This window comes from Triticum dicoccoides, chromosome 6B, assembly GCF_002162155.2.
Source record: "Triticum dicoccoides isolate Atlit2015 ecotype Zavitan chromosome 6B, WEW_v2.0, whole genome shotgun sequence".
NCBI lineage: Eukaryota > Viridiplantae > Streptophyta > Magnoliopsida > Poales > Poaceae > Triticum > Triticum dicoccoides.
In genome coordinates, this window is record NC_041391.1 from 128,982,682 (window position 1) to 129,001,459 (window position 18,778).

The 18,778-nt window shown below is 40.3% G+C and overlaps 1 protein-coding gene across 1 annotated transcript; it reads left to right on the plus strand.

Annotated features, from left to right (window-relative positions):
• Positions 1–15,471: 15,471 nt before the first annotated feature.
• On the plus strand, positions 15,472–17,634 carry LOC119324857. The gene is made up of 4 exons (XM_037598625.1): positions 15,472–15,783; positions 16,020–16,093; positions 16,217–16,280; positions 16,392–17,634. The coding sequence occupies exons 3-4, from the start codon at positions 16,255–16,257 to the stop codon at positions 16,759–16,761; spliced, it is 396 nt and encodes a 131-aa protein (XP_037454522.1). The 5' UTR covers positions 15,472–15,783; positions 16,020–16,093; positions 16,217–16,254; the 3' UTR covers positions 16,762–17,634.
• Positions 17,635–18,778: the final 1,144 nt, after the last annotated feature.

Below are 18,778 nucleotides of genomic sequence, written 5' to 3' on the forward strand. Positions count from 1 at the left end.
TGCTGAAAGATGTCCGTGGCGGTGAACTCCATGACCGGCACCCGATCGGATTTGATTGGCAGGGGCACGGAAGGTTCGGAGTCCAGAGAGGAGTCCGGCACCTTGGAGTCACGAGCCTTGCAAAGGACAGGGATGGTGTTTGGCTCAATCATCATAGAGATTGTGGCCCCCGAGGCGGTGTCCAGCCACCCATCCTCGATCGGCACAGTCGGCTCCGAGCTAAGGGTCGGAGCGGACACTTGTGCGGCCTCCAGGGCACTGTCCGGCGGTAGAGCTAGATCATGCCCATTGTGGCAGTGCGGCGCGCTCGGCTATGGCTCGAACCCGTTGAAGATCAAGTCTCCGCGGACGTCAGCCGTGTAGTTCAAACTTCCAAATCTGACCTGATGGCCAGGGGCGTAGCTTTCAATCTGCTCCAGATGGCCAAGCGAATTGGCCCGCAGTGCAAAGCCACCGAATACGAAGATCTGTTCGGGGAGAAAAGTCTCACCCTGGACCGCATTGTTGTTGATGATCGGAGGAGCCATCGGGCCTAAACATGACGACATAGAGGGACTCTCAATGAAAGCACCAATGTCGGTGTCAAAACCGGCGGATCTCGGGTACGGGGAACCAAACTGTGCGTCTAGGCGGATGGTAACAGGAGACAAGGGACACGATGTTTTTACCCAGGTTTGGGCCCTCTCGATGGAGGTAAAACCCTACTCCTGCTTGATTAATATTGATGATATGGGTAGTACAAGAGTAGATCTACCACGAGAACAGAGAGGCTAAACCCTAGAAGCTAGCCTATGGTATGATTGTTGTTCGTCCTAGGGACTAAAACCCTCCAGTTTATATAGGCACCGAAGAGGGTTAGGGTTACACAGAGTCGGTTACAATGGTAGGATATCTACATATCCGTATCGCCAAGCTTGCCTTCCACGCCAAGGAAAGTCCCATCCGGACACGGGATGAAGTCTTCAATCTTGTATCTTCATAGTCCAGGAGTCCGGCCAAAGGCTATAGTCCGGCCATCCGGACAACCCCTAATCCGGGACTCCCTCATTGGAGATGCGACGTTTAATGAAGATGGTATTTTTAGCCTCCCAAGTTTCGATGAGCAAATTTATTATGATGATAGCATGCCTCCTATTTATGATGGTTATATTGATGAAAGTGGGTTTGGAAGAGTGTAAACTTTAGGAAGTAATGATCCCACTATTTTGGAGAGTGTTGAATCTTATAATGAAAGTGGATTTGGATAGTTCATGACTTTATTTAGTGATGAATCCACTATTTTGGAAGAGGTTTCAATTGATTATGATGAGAACAAAGTTGCTACTTATGATGATTATTGTGATGAAACTTATGCTATAAAAGTAGTGATGATTATATTTATAAAACTTTTTATGATTATGATTACCCTTTTTCTGAACATTACTCTTTTAATGTGGAAACAATTTATAGTATTCGAGTCTCTTATGATACTCCCACTATTCCGAATGAGAAGAATTTTGCTTATGTGGATAGTAATAAAGTTTCTATGCTTGTAGATCATGAAAAGAATGCTTTATGTGCTGGTTATATTGTTGAATTAATTCATGATGCTACTGAAAATTATTATGAGGGAGTAATATATGCTTGTAGGAGTTGCAATGATATCAAGTTTCCTCTCTATGTGTTGAAAATTTTGAAGTTATGCTTGTTTTGCCTTCCTATGCTAGTTGATTATTGTCCCCATAAGTTGTTTGCCCATAAAATCCCTATGCATAGGAACTGGGTTTGACTTAAATGTGCTAGTCATATTCTTCATGATTCTCTTTTTATGTTTCAGTTCTAATCTTTTATGTGAGCATCATTGAAATCATCATGCCTAGCTAGGGGCGTTAAACGTTAGCGCTTGTTAGGAGGCAACCCAATTTTATTTTTGTTTCTTGATTTTTGGTTCAGTTTAGTAATAAATAATCCATCTAGCTTCTGTGTGGTTTTATGTTTTAATTAGTGTTTGTGCCAAGTAGAACCTTTGGGAAGACTTGGGTGAAGTCTTTGCGATCTTGCTGTAAAAAAACAGAAACTTTAGCACTCACGAGATTAGCTGCCATTTTTTACTGGAGAGTGCTTTTAGGTTGATTATTTTTGCAGCTGATTAATAGACAAATTCCACAGGTCCAACAATTTATTTCAGAGTTTTTGGAGTTCCAGAAGTATACGTTTGATACAGATTACTACAGACTGTTCTGTTTTTGACAGATTCTGTTTTCTATGTGTTGTTTGCTTATTTTGATGAATCTATGAGTAGTATCGGAGGGTATGAACCATAGAGAAGTTGGAATACAGTAGATACCACACCAATATGAATTTAGAATGAGTTCACAACAGTACCTAAGTGGTGATTTATTTTCTTATACTATGGGAGCTTACGAGTTTTCTGTTAAGTTTTGTGTTGTGAAGTTTTCAAGTTTTGGGTAAAGATTCGGTGGACTATGGAATAAGGAGTGGCAAGAGCCTAAGCTTGGGGATGCCAAAGGCACCCCAAGGTAACATTCAAGGACAACCAAGAGCCTAAGCTTGGGGGTGCCCCGGAAGGCATCCCCTCTTTCGTCTTCGTTCATCGGTAACTTTACTTGGAGCTAGTTTGTCATTTACTCGTGTGCTTCATTTATATCCTATGATTAAATGGTTGAATGATTTGAATATCATAAATCTGAAATTATATATGTTTCATATGCTTATCCCATGGGGAGTAATGACTTCACATATAAGAAGTAGAGGTGTTAAATTTATTTAAAGTTAGCAAACATAGTATTGGTCACTTGAACAATTCATGAAAGAATATTGAAGGAAGAGAGATTTCACATATAAATATACTATCTTAGACATCTTCTATGATGGTGAGCCCCATTAATTATTTTCAAACCTAAGCAAATTAGTTGAAGTTGGACAAGGAAGACAACATAATGAGTTATGCTTGGGTATATTTGTATAGAAGTTATATTGTTATAGATCCTCCAACATGTGGTGCTTGCTATTTAGAATCCTTTGCTAGCCAAAATTTCTGTACTAAGCGGGAGTACTGCTTGTGCATCCAAAATCCTTGAACCAAGTTTCTGCCATGAGTGTCCACCATATCCACCTATATGCGGTATTTACCTGTCGTTCCAAGTAAATTTGCATGTGCCAAACTCTAAACCTTCAAATAATAATCTGTTTTGTATGCCCGAATCGCTCATGTGGCGACTAGGGGCTGTCAGTATCTTCCATACTAGGTGGGTTATTATCACGATGAGTGGACTCCGCTCATCATTCACAAGAAATGGCTAGTAACTAGGACGCCCAGTCCTATGATCAAAAGATCAAAAACAAAATCGCAAATAATTTAAATAAAACTCCCCAAGGATTGTTGATATTTGGACGGCACCCGTTGTTTCAGACAAGCCGTGGAGTGTGATTGTTGGTGCAGGGGAGGTAAAAACTTTACCATTCTGTTTGGGAACCACCTATAATGTGTGTAGCATGGAAGATATTGGGAACTCTTGGTTGTTATGTTGAGAATGAAAGCATACCTCTCAAAATTATTTTCATCTCTGTTTAATAGCTTCGAGCTCTAGCACCTCTGCAAATCCCTGCTTCCCTCTGCGAAGGGCCTATCTTTTACTTTTATGCAAGAGTCAGTAGTATTCCTTCTCATTCCAACCTACTCTTTAGTTGGCTAGCATCATGTGATGAAACATCTAAGCATATATGGCCATTCAAATATATATTATCATGAATTATTATTGTTGACAATTATCTATATGATAAATAAGTTGGAAGGCGAAACATTAAGCCCCTATCTTTCTCTGTGTTCGATCGATGCTATGATAAATAAGTTGGAAGGCGAAACATTAAGCTTAGACACTTGAGTCTCCTTGAATATTTACTTGGGGTGCCTTGGGCATCCCCAAGCTTGAGCTCTTGCCTCTCCTCCTTCTCCTCACATTGAGACCTCCTCAATCTTCGAACACTTCATCCACACAAAACTTAACTGAACTTTTAGTGGCGGGATTAGTGAATATGACAATGAAATCCCATCATGTACTGCTGTAACATTATTATATAATTATAAATAAATATTACCCACTGTATGCTATCACAATTCTATGGCTCCAAGTCAACGAGGCTTCAACAAGAATTCAAACATACACAAATAATGAAGCTATAACAACAATCTGTGAAAACAGGACAGTTTGTAAGGATTCAAACATCCACCATACTCCTGTAACTCTAAAAATTCTGAAAAATAGGAAAAATAAACATTTTGTATAGAAAGATAGTACAAAAGATTTCAGACCTTTTGAATTTCCAGTAAAAAATGTAAAATCACGCACTACGACCAAAGTTTCTGTTTTGCACCGCACAAACCAACAAGAAATTTAAAAATTCTAAAGGTAAATCTTGGCACATTATTTTTATAATAAAATTGAATTGTACAAGGGTATAATTATTTTTGTTGAAAAGTTTCTACAATTAAGATTCAAAAAGTTTCCATGGGCATGAACAAAGTTTAAGGACGTCCCCCACTTTCGCAATGCTCGTCTCTCTCACTTTAGCTTTTCTTTTTGTGAAGTTTTAAGTTCCCCTCTATATATTTTTTAAACTATATAAAACCACTGAACAGAAATAAATGACTTTCTAAAACTTCCGGGTTGTCTCCCTGGCAGCGCTTTCTTTAAAGCCATTAAGCTAGGCATAAAGTGCTGAAGTAATGGATCCACCTAGATCCCAAGGTATATCAAAGCCAATTTGAATCAACAATGATTTTTCATTTAGTAGTGAGCACAAAGCAACATATATCAAACAATGACAAAGTCTAACTCTCTTCCTATGCATCGGCATGTCCTACAAGAACAATTCATGAACATCAAGTAAAGGCGGAGATATAGCATAAGTAGTTTCTTGCAATTTTATTGTGTTGGAAACATAAATAGGCGGAGATATAGTTCCTCTTTCATAATAATTGCAAGTAGAACAACAAGCACATGCATATTATATTCATCAAAATCATCATGTGCAATGGTAAAAGGCAACCAATCAATGTAATCCTTAATAAGTGCAAACTTCTCCGATATATTGTAGTTTGGAGAATTCAAAAAGATAATAGGACTATCATGTGTGGGTGCAATAGCAACAATTTCATGTTTAACAAAAGGAACAATAGCAATTTCATCTCCATAAGCATAATTCATATTGGCATCTTGGCCACAAGCAGAACAATCATCAAGTTCATCAAAAAGGGATATTTCGAATGAATCAACAGATCATAGCAATTATCATGACAATCATCCTTTGGTAAGAATGAAGGGACATTAAATAATGTATGAGTTGGAGGGTTACTCTCATTAGAAGGTGGGCACGGGTAGCTAATCCGCTTTTCCTCCTTTTGTTCTTCGCTCTCCTCACCATCTTTTTCATCCAATGAGCTCATAGTTTCATCAATTCCTTCTCCCATAGACTCCTGCAAAATATTAATCTCTTCTTGGACAGCAGAGACTCTCTCAATAAATTCATCAATATTGGAATTGTATTTATAATTATCATAGCAATATTTAAGGATGGTAATTTTCAAGTCTATAAACATCATCATCAAAAGCTTCATACTTTTCAAACAAAGATTCAATTTCATAAGCACCCTTAAAAGCAACAAATTCTTCTATTCTTTCCACATCATAGTAATCATATCTACCACTAGCATAAGAAGCTAAGGTTTCATTATCATTAAATTTGCATGAAAACAGAAGGTGTGGAGCACTCATCATAGAGCAACAAGTAAAATCATATCTCAAGCATAGATTCCAAGCATACCATTTCAATATATGAATTTTATCCCATAACTATTTCTCTTTGTGAGTCAAGCGATAATCCCTAAAGTATTCACGTTGATCCAACGTTACTCCCATTATATAGTTGAATGGGGTTTTCTCAGAATTATCAAAGTAGTGCATAATATCTTTCACACAACGAGCATCAAGGGTTTTAGGAGGTTCCCCATCTTCATGAGTAGTAGGTACAACTAATTTTTTTCGTGTTTCGTGTTCCATATCCATAACTAAAGATAGAGAACAACTTAGAACAGGAAATAAAAACTACTTGGTGATAAAGCAAACAAGCACACACGAGAATATTCACCCCACGCTATAACTCCCCGACAACGGCACTAGAAAAAGGTCTTGATAACTCACAAGTATAGGGGATTGTTTGTAGCCTTTTTCGATAAATAAGAGTGTCGAACCCAACGAGGAGCTAAAGGTAGAACAAATATTCACTCAAGTACTATCGACCACCGATACAACTCTACGCACACTTGACGCCTGCTTTACCGAAAAAAAGTATGAAACTAGTTTGTAGGAATGATGCTAGAAATACTTTGCAAGAATAAAACTAGAAGTACTTTGCAAGATAATAAAAGTTAGGTGTTTAGTAAAAGGGTTTGTGTCAACAAGAAAGTTTCCCGGAGATCCGTAACTCGCATTGCGCTGAGATTTTAACATGATTTTTTTTCGGATATAATCTTCCTTGCAGCCAAAGTAGAGCTCCAACCGATGTACCAGGTGAGCACAACCCACCACCACGCGCCTGGCTCAGGGGTGGTGTGATGGTGTCTTGTGGTGCATGTGGGCCTCCATTTGCGGTGATTCCAACTTCCAAAAATCACATATATTCCAAAATAATTCTCCATAAAATTTAATTGCATTTGGACTTTGTTTGAATGGATTTTTTTGCGATACAAAAAACATGCAAAAAAACAGGAACTAGCACTGGATAGTGGATCACTAGGTTAGTCCAATAAATCATATAAAAAGTTGCCAAAAATATGTGAAAGTTGTATAATATTGGCATGAAACAATCAAAAATTATAGATACGACGGAGAAGTATCAACATTCATGCCACAATAAAGAAAATTACATGGATGAATATGTTAGGTAGCATTCCACATCAAAAATTTTGTTTTTATCATTTACCAACTCGAGGACGAGCAGGAATTAAGCTTGGGAATGCTTGATACGTCTCCAACGTATCTATAATTTTTTTATTGTTCCATGCTATTATATTATCCATGTTGGATGTTTTATATGCATTTATATGCTATTTTATATGATTTTTGGGAGTAACCTATTAACCTAGAGCCCAGTGCCAGTTTCTATTTTTTCCTTATTTTTGTGTTTCGCAGAAAAGGAAGATCAAACGGAGTCCAAATGAGCTGAAAATTTACGAAGAATATTTTTGGAAAATATAAAAAATACTGGAACGAAAAGATTTACCCTTGCCGGCCCACAGGCCGCTCTCTGCATGCTGGTTATGTCTTGCATCATTCCTTTCCCCACGGGCATGCATAATCAAGATTGAAGACTCGTGGTTTAGGGGATTTCCGAACTGGGAAGATGTTGTCACACACGGGCGTGAGTTGGCCGTCAAGATCGTTCTTCCTGCACTTGTTTTTGTTCAATGGAGTCAAGTTATAGGCCCATTACATCAGGTCCACTACCTATGTACATGATAGCACATAGTGTACTAGTATATCCCCCATTACATGGGTAGCACATAGTGTACTAGTATATCCCCCACCCCCCACCCCTAAAAGAGCTATCTGGCGCAAATTTTAGGTGTGGTGACGCAGGCCTTGCCAAATAGCTAGTTTCTCGACTGGGTACGTTCATGATAGTTTCAAATCACCTACAAACACCAAAACATCAAGTACTTCCTAGGTGAGCTTTTCATGTAATTTTGTTAAGCTCGTCCTTAAGAGTCAATTGACCTCAAATCAATCCAATCTCAATAGCTCCCTCACCGTCGCCATGAATTGAATGAAGCTGATAATAGCACTAGGGACATTCCAACCTTTTCATCAGCACAAGACTGTTCCCACAACTACTTCATCAAACAACTAACTTTTATCATAGCCGCTGTCAACACAACATCTTTTTTTAGGGTGAACCAACCAGTGTTTGGCTGGTTAGGAGGACAGTGGTTTCTCTAGCCCATCAAGGGTAAACTCATGGTGCTCGCATTTATTCTTGGGTTATTTCAGGATTTCTGGTGATACGTCTTCAGTGGGACGAGACATTGTCGTCAACTACGAGGTGCCTTTGGTGACTTCGTCAATCTCAAGATGATATGCTGGCTCATTCTCTCGAAGGTGCTCATAGAGGTAGGGTGTGTGTGTGTTCATAGGAATGAGTGTATGAACGCATATATGAGCGTTTGCGTCTGTACTTTGTTAAAAACACCTTTTTTTAGGGAGTGGGGTGGAAGAGAATTTACGGCACATAAGTGCGGGGGCACTCAGGTCCCTGGTGGTAGCTTTTTATTTTGACTTTTGATTATTAAAGTTCTATAATCTTTTAATGAAAGAATCAAAATAACTTTTGTTTTCATATTCGTGTTTCCTGCGACCAGCGCTTTCAAATAATATACATTTTGAATATATTTTGACGACTTCCAGAAAAATTTAAGTTCCAACAGCTGGAGCTTAGTATGAGTGACCGATAAAAATTAATTATTTTGTGTCTACGACCGCCAGAAAAATTGCATAAAATTATATCTCCGAAACTTGTTGAAACGGGGCATTTTTTGATGCAAACCCGGTAAGTATGATCATTGAAACTTAAAGCTTTTGAGGAATTTTCATTTTTACTGTGCCTTCGTGCGAGATTCAACTACTTTATGAATCACAAGGCAAATCAAGCGGGCGGCAGAGCTTGGCAGGTGAGTCCCTCTGCACTTCCGTGCCCTGCGAATTTCTAGGGAGGGGTGTCAACACAACACCTACCTTTACCATGAACAGGCTTTCTTTAGGCTTGCCATGAACTGAATGACGCCACAGTCCAAACAAAAAGGCCCACGGCCGAGAGATCGTGAGTATTCGTCCCCTGGATTGTTTGGCCCTGTCTTTCTGGCCTGTGGGCCCAAGTTCTCACCCATTGGACTCCAGCTCAAAGCCACCAGGGGACGAAATCACTAGTTAAGGAGTACTCCTTACGGATATCACTCCAACTTCCCCAGGTTGCGACAAGTGGTGCACTGCATGTGCGCCACTTGTCACAACCTGGAAGTTTTCCCTTTTTCGTAGATCTGTTTATTCAAAATGTTTTATCTCTTAAACCGTGCGTCCAAATCTCGAACCGCTTTTGCCATTGGATTCCTCGCGTCGAGATCTTCAAAACTAGATCCTATGTTGATAGGTTCTGACGAACTTTTTTTCACAAAAAAACCAGACGAAAAAAACCGACGAAAAAACCAAACCGGGAACACGGGTTTTTTCCCTTTCCGAAAGAGCCACGCCCGTGCCTCTGACGAAATCACAACTGTGCCTCTCGCGGAAGCAAAACCGTGCCTCTCGCGAAATAAAAAAAAATAGAAAACGCGTTATTCCCTTTCCGAAAGAGGCACGCCCGTGCCTCTCGCGAAAGCACAACCATGCCTCTCGCGGAACCAAAACCATGCCTCTAACGAAAGAAAAAAAACAGAAAACGCATTTTTTTTCCTTTCCGAAAGAGGCACGCCCGTGCCTCTCGCAAAAGCACAACTGTGCCTCTCGTGGAAGCAAAACCGTGCCTCTAACGAAAGAAAAAACAAAAAACGTGTTTTTTTTCTTTCCGAAAGAGGCACGCCCATGCCTCTCGCGAAAGCACAACCGTGCCTCTCGCAGAAGCAAAACTCTGCCTGTCACGAAAGAAAAAAAACAGAAAACACGTTTTTTTCATTACCAAGAGGCACGGCCGTGCCTCTCGCGAAAACAAAACTGTGACTCTCGCGAAAAAAATGCGTTTTTTTGCGCAAAAAAATTGTTTTTTTGAAAAAAAATTATCGAAAAGCTAGGGAAGACCGGTAGAAAACCAAAACGTCAAAAAAATCAGAAAAAAAACTATATAAAAGCCGAAAACGCGTGCGGAAAAATAAAAAAATCAAAATCCGGAGGAAGCGCCCAGAGCGCAACACGTGGCAAATGGCTGAGAGCTCGCCAAGTGGCGCTCATCGTTGCGAGGCTTCTGAAGGAGCGCTCGTTAATTAGTTGCTCCCACCAGGGGATCTCTACTCGGCGCATTCAGCGCTGCTTAGCCTATACGCAAGAGCTGGGATTCGAACCAGCATGTTACTAGTGGTAGTCTCAAGAGAGCAACCACTGCGCCAAGACCACCCTTTGGTACACAATTAGAAAACAACTCTATTTCCTTTCAAGAAAAAGAAAACAACTCTATTTATTACTTCAGTCAGTACAACACTAACATGTACCTATTTTGTACCCATATATAGAACTCGCGACCTGCACTACCTACATGCGTTCAGCTAACAACTAGGGCATGTTTGCAACTGACCAAATTGAGCGCTAATACATGAAAAACTTTCATAGCCGCTCATATATGATTTTCTGCAAGAAAAATGAAACTTCACAAATTTCAAAAAAAGTTCATGAACATGCAAAAAAAGTTACCCTATTCAAGAGAAGTTCAATGATTTTGAAAAAAGTTCATCAATTTTTTAAAAATAGTTCACAAAAAATTGAAAAATGTTCGTCAAAATTTTGAAAAAAAAGTTCACCAATTTGCAAAAAGTTCATCAATTTTGAAAAAAGTTCAAAGAACTAAAAAATGTTTATCCAATTTGAAGAAATGTTCATTGAATTTGAAAACAGTTCATAGATTTTGAAAAAAGTCATCAAATTTTGAAACAGTTCATCGAATTTGAAACAAAATCATCAATTTTAAAAAATAGTTCATGAAAAATAGGAAAAAGTTCATAGATTTTGAAAAGAAAAGTTCATCAATTTTTAAAAAATACATCATCGATTTTGAGAAAGGTCACGTATTTAAGAAATAAAAAAACGGAAACGATGAGGGAAAGAAACCAGGAAGAAGAAGAAGAAAAGAAAAAAGAAAAAAGAAAAAGGAAAAAGGAAAGAACAATTGAGGAAAAGAGTTAAATCTTATCACAACCTGTTGTGTGGCGGGTTGGTTATACCATCAAACCTTGTGGTTCGAGTCGCGTCGATGATGAACTTTTTTTTGCAGAATCACTTACACAGTAACAGGTCGGCCCAGTTAGGGACGCTGCAGGCACCCGTTTGCATAATACACATTAAGGGGCGTCTGCAGCGCCAAATATGATTCGCCCTGGACGAGCCCTAGCTTGCGTGTTCCTCTCCCTTCTTCCGCGGCGCCTCCTCCCCTACATATTGGTTCCAATTGGCTCCCCTACATATTTGTGCCGCAGTGCAGTCAAATAGGAATCAGTGGAAGATGTAACGGCGGTGAAATCGGCCTAACGCGATTTGGTCGGCACGCAGGGACACCCCATTTGCAGGTCACTTACCTTCTTTCTCCACTCTAACTAGATTAGTAAATGAGCTCTTAAGGCTAATCTTATTGCGGCATTTTCAATAGTGACCACTTAGAATGTTCGACAGGCTACAAATAATGGGAAGATTGAGTACAATTTTTACCTAATTTGGAACTTGCATGGCTCAATCTCGCGTTCACTACTAGGAAAATGGCTATAGATGGGATGGACACTAATGGCGCACTATACATGTGGTGCGCCATTACTAAATACTAATGTCGCACCATGTGTTGGTGTGCCATTAGTGTGCAAATACTAATGGCGCACCATATCCTACGGTGCGCCATTAATAAAAAAAATATTTTTTTTAAAACTACTAATGGCGCACCGTGGGAGTGGTGCGCCATTACTAGTTGACATAGTAATGGCGCACCACATCCACCGTGCGCCATTAGTAGTTTTGAAAAAAAATGAAAAAAAAAATTTTTAGTAATGGCACACCTGTGGACAGTGCGCCATTACTAGTTTTAACTAGCAATGGCGCATTGTCCACAGGTGCGCCATTACTAAGTTTTTTTCAAAAAAGACTCATTTTTTTTCTTTTTTTTCTTTTCAAAACTAGTAATGACGCACCGTGGGTGTGGTGCGTCATTACTAGTTTAACTAGTAATGGTGCACCACCCCACGGTGCACCATTACTAACTTGGCCCAAAAGTTCCCGAATGCACCCCCTCTGGACCGCCTTTTCAGTTTTAAAAATAAATAAAAGAAAATAATAAAAATGTCAAAAAAATAAAAGAACATAGGTTTCCCATGTGATATGTGGTCTAGTTGTTGGGAAAATTTACAAATATGAATTTCGACTTTATTTGCAAAATCTCTCTGAAAATTTGTAAAATGGCCATAACTTTTGCATACGAACTCGGATTAAAAAGTTTTTTATACGAAAAATCATCTAAGTGAAGCATGAGAGATCAATAGTTTCTTTAAAACAAATCCACCACCGTGCTCTAAAAGCTCTAAGTGAAGTACTAGAGCAAAAATTATCACGCTTAAAAGATATAAGTGAAGCACATAGAGTATTCTAACAAATTTCAATTCATGTATGGCTCTCTCTCAATAAAGAATTTCAGATCTTGATACTTTATTCAAACAGCAAGCAAAGCTAAAGAAAACTACAATGCAAGGATAGCACAACTCATGTGAAGAAGCAAAAACTTAGGCTCAACCGATACTAACCGATAGTTGTTGAAGAAGAAAGGTGGGATGCCTACCGGGGCATCCCCAAGCTTAGATGCTTGAGACTTCTTGAAATATTATCTTGGGGTGCCTTGAGCATCCCCAAGCTTGAACTTTTTTGTCTCCTTAATTCCTCTCATATCATGGTTTCTCTTTTTATCAAAAGCTTTATTCACAACAAACTCAACAAGAACTCGTGAGATAGGTTAGTATAAACCAATGCAAAACCTTATCATATTTTAATGTAACAAATCACTTAAATTCTTATTCAACATTGAATACTAAATTCATCTGTATATTTAATACTCCTATCATCAAATAGAATCATTAAACAAGCAAACATATGCAAACAACGCAAACATAACAGCAATCTGCCAAAACAGTACAGTCTGTAAAGAATGCAAGAGTATCAATACTTCCCTGACTCCAAAAATTATGAACTAAAATTCCCACTGTAATAAATTTATCAGAGCTCAATATGCAAAACGATTCAATGTTAGACCATGCTCTCACTTTTCTAGGGAATTTTTGCAACAGCGGTAAACTTTCTGTTTTCAACAGCAACATGCAAACTAGCAAAATAAGCATGGCAAAGGCTATCCTTGACTTTTTATTGAAACTAAAGAAGAAAAACACTATTCTAACTAACAGCAAGCAAAAACTAAAAAAATAAAATGACGCTCCAAGCAAAACACATATCATGTGGTGAATAAAAATATAGCTTCAAGTAAAGTTACCGATGAACGAAGACGAAAGAGGGGATGCCTTCCGGGGCATCCCCAAGCTTAGTTGCTTGGTTGTCCTTGAATATTACCATGGGGTGCCTTGGGCATCCCCAAGCTTAGGCTCTTGCCAGTCCTTATTCTATAGTCCATCGAATCTTTACCCAAAACTTGAAAACTTCAACCACACAAAACTTCGTTATTGCTTATTGGAAACCTCTAGGATTTGGCAAGTGATCATATTGCCGTTGAACAAAAAAAAAATCCAGAACTGGCACAGTCATAGAGTGGTGAAAAATTAGACCAACGGGACAAGTGCAGCTCCTACTGACAAACAAACATAAAAAGAAAGAGAGAACCAGAGACCTGAACAGTAATTACTTGCATAGTATCGGAGCTATCATGCTAATTGTTTCAGGTTTGGAAGGAAACATGCTGGAGTTAGCAATATCGGTTTCACATCAAAAGAATTTTGATGGCAGGCATTGCAGCTTGCCATCGATTGGTCCCATCTATTTGTTGCTATCAACGACTATACCTTACAAATCAAAGCCCTGTACATAATGTTGATTCGTAGTTCATTCCCTGTTAATTTTTTTCAAACATAGTCAATTGCTATGAAGTACTTGATCAAGTTGCTGCAATATGGGTAGAGGAGGCATCTTTCGGGTATATATTGCATCTCAGTTCTCTTTTTGTAGATCTGAGTACAATATGCACTCATATCTGCATTCTCTGTTGCCGGTTTATGCTCTTTGCTTGTGTTCTTCATTTCCAATTTATAGTCTTTGTGTTGATTTACACATTTGTTGTTTTATATATAATCTTTTCTACAAGCAGATGTGAGGAGCTTTTTTATTAGAAAATACCCATTGAGAGTATTGACAGTTATTTGAAGTAGATCAACCGAATTATTCCTTTAATATTTTTTAACAAAACAAATGCAGGCTTATGTTTCCTAAGAAATTACCATATGAGAGTTCTCTACACCTCCAGTTTATATGTTGCACATGGCACTTACCTCTTGGAGTTAGATCTCTTTCGTTGTGTGTTGTCTTCCACATTTCTTTCCCTAGAGGTCCTCGGATGAATCTTTGGTGGTTATAGACTTATAGTTGCATATATAACACATCTTTGGATGTAAACCACGGGAAACCTGGAAGGCATTATTGGTTTGGTACGAATATCCACTAAACTCATACGTAAGTATGACATGGGTTGGCCTCTTTCCCTCTACCAGGACTCTACTTATTTCACTTGTTATGCATCTTATGTTTTCTGATTAGGTGACAAACAGCTTATTCCTTTACACTTCAACATGTACTGCAGGGTTCTCCAGTTACTCAATCAAAACTTTATAGGTAAGCTCTTTGCTTTCCTTCTTGCTATAATTTCAACAATTATGTGTCAGTTACGATGATAACATGGAAACCGCAGTTAGTCTTAATTAGCAAATGAGACTTGGTTTTCAATCATAAAGTTGTTGCCAAATAAATATTTCTTACTTCTGAGTCCGAAACCAGTTATTTCACTGCAAGATTACAAGAAGTGCTAATATTCCAATATGCCACATTTTATGCTAACTGTTTTTTATTAATGTTCTTGCTAAGTATTGTCCACTATATATTCAATAAAAATAAGGAGTTATGCATGTATTACTCCCTCTGTTCCTAAATATTTATCTTTCTAGATATTCATTCATTTTGCTTCATATATAGTCACTTGTTGAAATCTCTAGAAAGACAAATATTTAGGAACGGAGGGAGTACTTGGTAGTGGTTTACTCAGCTTCTTCAGGTTGCAAAAAGGCAACACTTCTTTTTGCTACTTGCAATATTTTTTTTTGTGTCACGATGATTGGCATTCAATTCATAACTAAATTCTCTCTATTTAATCTGCTTATTATAGGTCACAATTTCATTCCAGTCCCCATTCATTCTTTGTGATTCGGTTTTGGTTTGTTGCTCATGTAGTTTGAATATAAATTCATTATCTGTTTTTAATGCTTTTTATCACCATTGTTTCACAGGTCTGTTAGCATGGTGGAAGCCAAAAATACACGCATGAGCGGCAGCAGCCCACGAGGTGTTTTCCTGGCTTCTGCTGCGTGCCTCTTCGAACCTACCCCTGATGTGTTGGTAAGATTACCCCTTTGCCACTGTATGGGTCGACCCAGAGACCAGGACCGATCCCGGGTACCACGACAAAAATCATCTCGCCTCTCATCTCCCTCTCTCTGGCGATTAGGGTTGCCCCCACGCCGCCGCCAGGGGCTGACCACCGGCCTGGTTCCTCGTCCCGGCCGGTGCGCCGCCGAATGCCTCCACCCCCATCCTCCTACATCCCCCATCCGCCCTAAGAAGCTCTCCACTCCGCCGCCAGGAGCACTTCTGCTGCCCTTGCCGCTGCAAATCAGGGGAGATGACGACCCGCTAGCCACCACAGTCGGTCGCCTCCATCCCCCCATCCGTCGGACGAGCTTCTCCACCCATCCGAGCTGCCCCACCGCAAACTAGCTCGCTGAAGGTACTTCTGAATGTTTTACAGCTATTATTACTATAAATGATTATCAAAACTTCAAAACTACTGTCTTGCTAGCATGTCTTAGTAGATTACTATATGAGGCCGTTGATAGCTACACACACAAAAAGCAAACAAAATGTCTGGTATAGCACATACCAATCACATTGCCAGTTGGCCCCGTGGAATGCACCTTTTCTTCTAGTTAGTAAATAAAAGATGAATTGGTTTTACGGCCTCAGCAAATAGCAAAGGAAGAGTGGCGCCACCGGTGACTCTAGACCTCCCCATCCCCGACAGCAACCAAATATTTGAGGTTAGGAAACCCCATTCCCTTCATCTCCTCCATCTCCTAGTAATAATTTGTTTATGTTATTTCCCTGAGGAAAACCCTAGCTTGATTTCCCCTCATAACCCTAACTTTCCCTTACTGCAACAGTGGAGTGGAGGGAGGAGATAAGGGGAGGTAGATAGGCGATGAGTCCAGTTGAGATTCCCCACTGGTAACATCCAGCTTCTCTTTCGCAAAAAAAAACATCCAACTTCTCTCTCCATAACTTTGTGAATGTTATGTTGTATGTCAATTTGTTTTTGGGTGGCTGCTGCTATTTCAGGTTTGATCATGTTCCCAACTCAGTGTGTGTGGATGGAAAGAGGCTGCGGCAATCTGCAATGCCTGTTGACCCCATGTCCAAGGTGCTCGACGATGATAACCTTCTCATCGAGATCCTCCTGCTAATCGGCTACCCCACCACCCTCATCTGCGCTGCTCTCATCTGCAAACGTTGGTTCTGTCATGCCTCTGACCCTGCCTTCCTCTGCCGCTTCCGCAAGCTCCACCCTCCCCGCCTCCTTGGCGTATATTTCAAGACCAGGGCGAGCCACTCACGCTTTGTGCCGATGCTACCACAGCCCCCAGAGAATGATGCAGTCATCAGCTGCGCAAGCTCCGTGGATGCACATAAACTCATGTTGGATGACTAGAATGACATCATCTTCACCAAAACATTTAACAACTGCGATGAAGAACCCGGATGAATACATATAGTGCGCAACCCGCTCTGCCCTGCAAGAGGCATGGTTATCGTACCGCCATTCCCATGCTACGGACACCAGGACGGCTATTTCTACGAGTTCTGTAAACTCCTATTCGAAGAAGAAGGTGACGGCTTGTCATACTTCTATGTGCAGAGTGAACTTTCTAATGATGGAAGAAAATCTACCGTGTATATGTATATGTTGCAAGATGGTGTTTGGTGCTTGCATACCTCACCAACGACACAGCTTCCTTGTCGGCCACAGATACTGACTTCTTTGCTTGTTGACAATAAAATCTACATGGCGGCCACCCAAACTGAAATTCTTGTGTTGGATTTGACAGCCTCAAGTTTCTCCACATTTCAGGTCCCACAAGGGTTGGTTATTGGTTACAAACGAACCATGTTGTCATGGGGATATGATAATTCTGGTGTGTATCTCATTCATTTGAACGGGCTTCAGCTTTGCATCTGGCTACGCACAGGAGACAACTGGTTGCTGGTGGATACCATTTGCTTGCGTGAGATGTATGCTAAATTGACGATGCCTGATCTTACAAATTGGGTGTGGATAAATCAGGTGGGGGTAAATGCTGAGTTTGTTTTCTTGAGGATGGGTCGATGCCTAGTCTATGTGGGTATCAAGTGCAGGAAGTTGTGTAAAGTGTATGAGATGACAAGCGAGGATCGATGATTGGGTCGTGTCCATCCTTGTATGATGATTTGGCCTCCCACATTCCATGCGCTCAAGGATGGTCCTGCAAGGTTTGTCTTTTGGCCTTTGGGTGATGTTATTGTATTTTGTTTTTGTGTGGTCGCATTAGAAGCATATATGTGTTGGAAATATGCCCTAGAGGCAATAATAAATTGGTTATTATTATTATATTTCCTTGTTCATGATAATCGTTTATTATCCATGCTATAATTGTATTGATAGGAAACTCAGATACATGTGTGGGTACATAGACAACACCATGTCCCTAGTAAGCCTCTAGTTGACTAGCTCGTTGATCAACAGATGGTTACGGTTTCCTGACCATGGACATTGGATGTCGTTGATAACGGGATCACATCATTAAGAGAATGATGTGATGGACAAGACCCAATTCTAAGCCTAGCACAAAGATCGTAGTTCGTATGCTAAAGCTTTTCTAATGGCAAGTATCATTTCCTTAGACCATGAGATTGTGCAACTCCCGGATACCGTAGGAATGCTTTGGGTGTACCAAACGTCACAACGTAACTGAGTGACTATAAAGGTGCACTACAGGTATCTCCGAAAGTGTCTGTTGGGTTGGCACGAATCGAGACTGGGATTTGTCACTCCGTGTAAACGGAGAGGTATCTCTGGGCCCACTCGGTAGGACATCATCATAATGTGCACAATGTGACCAAGGGGTTGATCACGGGATGATGTGTTACAGAACGAGTAAAGAGACTTGTCAGTAACGAGATTGAACAAGGTATCGGCATACCAACGATCGAATCTCGGGCAAGTACAATACCGCTAGACAAAAGGAATTGTATACGAGATCGATTGAGTCCTTGACATCGTGGTTCATCCGATGATATCATCATGGAACATGTGGGAGCCAACATGGGTATTCAGATCCCGCTGTTGGTTATTGACCGGAGAACGTCTCGGTCATGTCTGCATGGTTCCCAAACCCGTAGGGTCTACACACTTAAGGTTCGATGACGCTAGGGTTATAAAGGAAGTTTGTATGTGGTTACCGAATGTTGTTCGGAGTCCCGGATGAGATCCCGGACGTCACGAGGAGTTCCGGAATGGTCCGGAGGTAAAGATTTATATATGGGAAGTCCTGTTTTGGTCACCTGAAAAGTTTCGGGTTTTTCCGGTAACGTACCGGGACCACCGGGAGGGTCCCGGGGGTCCACCAAGTGGGGCCACCAACCCCGGAGGGCTGCATGGGCCAAGTGTGGGAGGGGACCAGCCCCAGGTG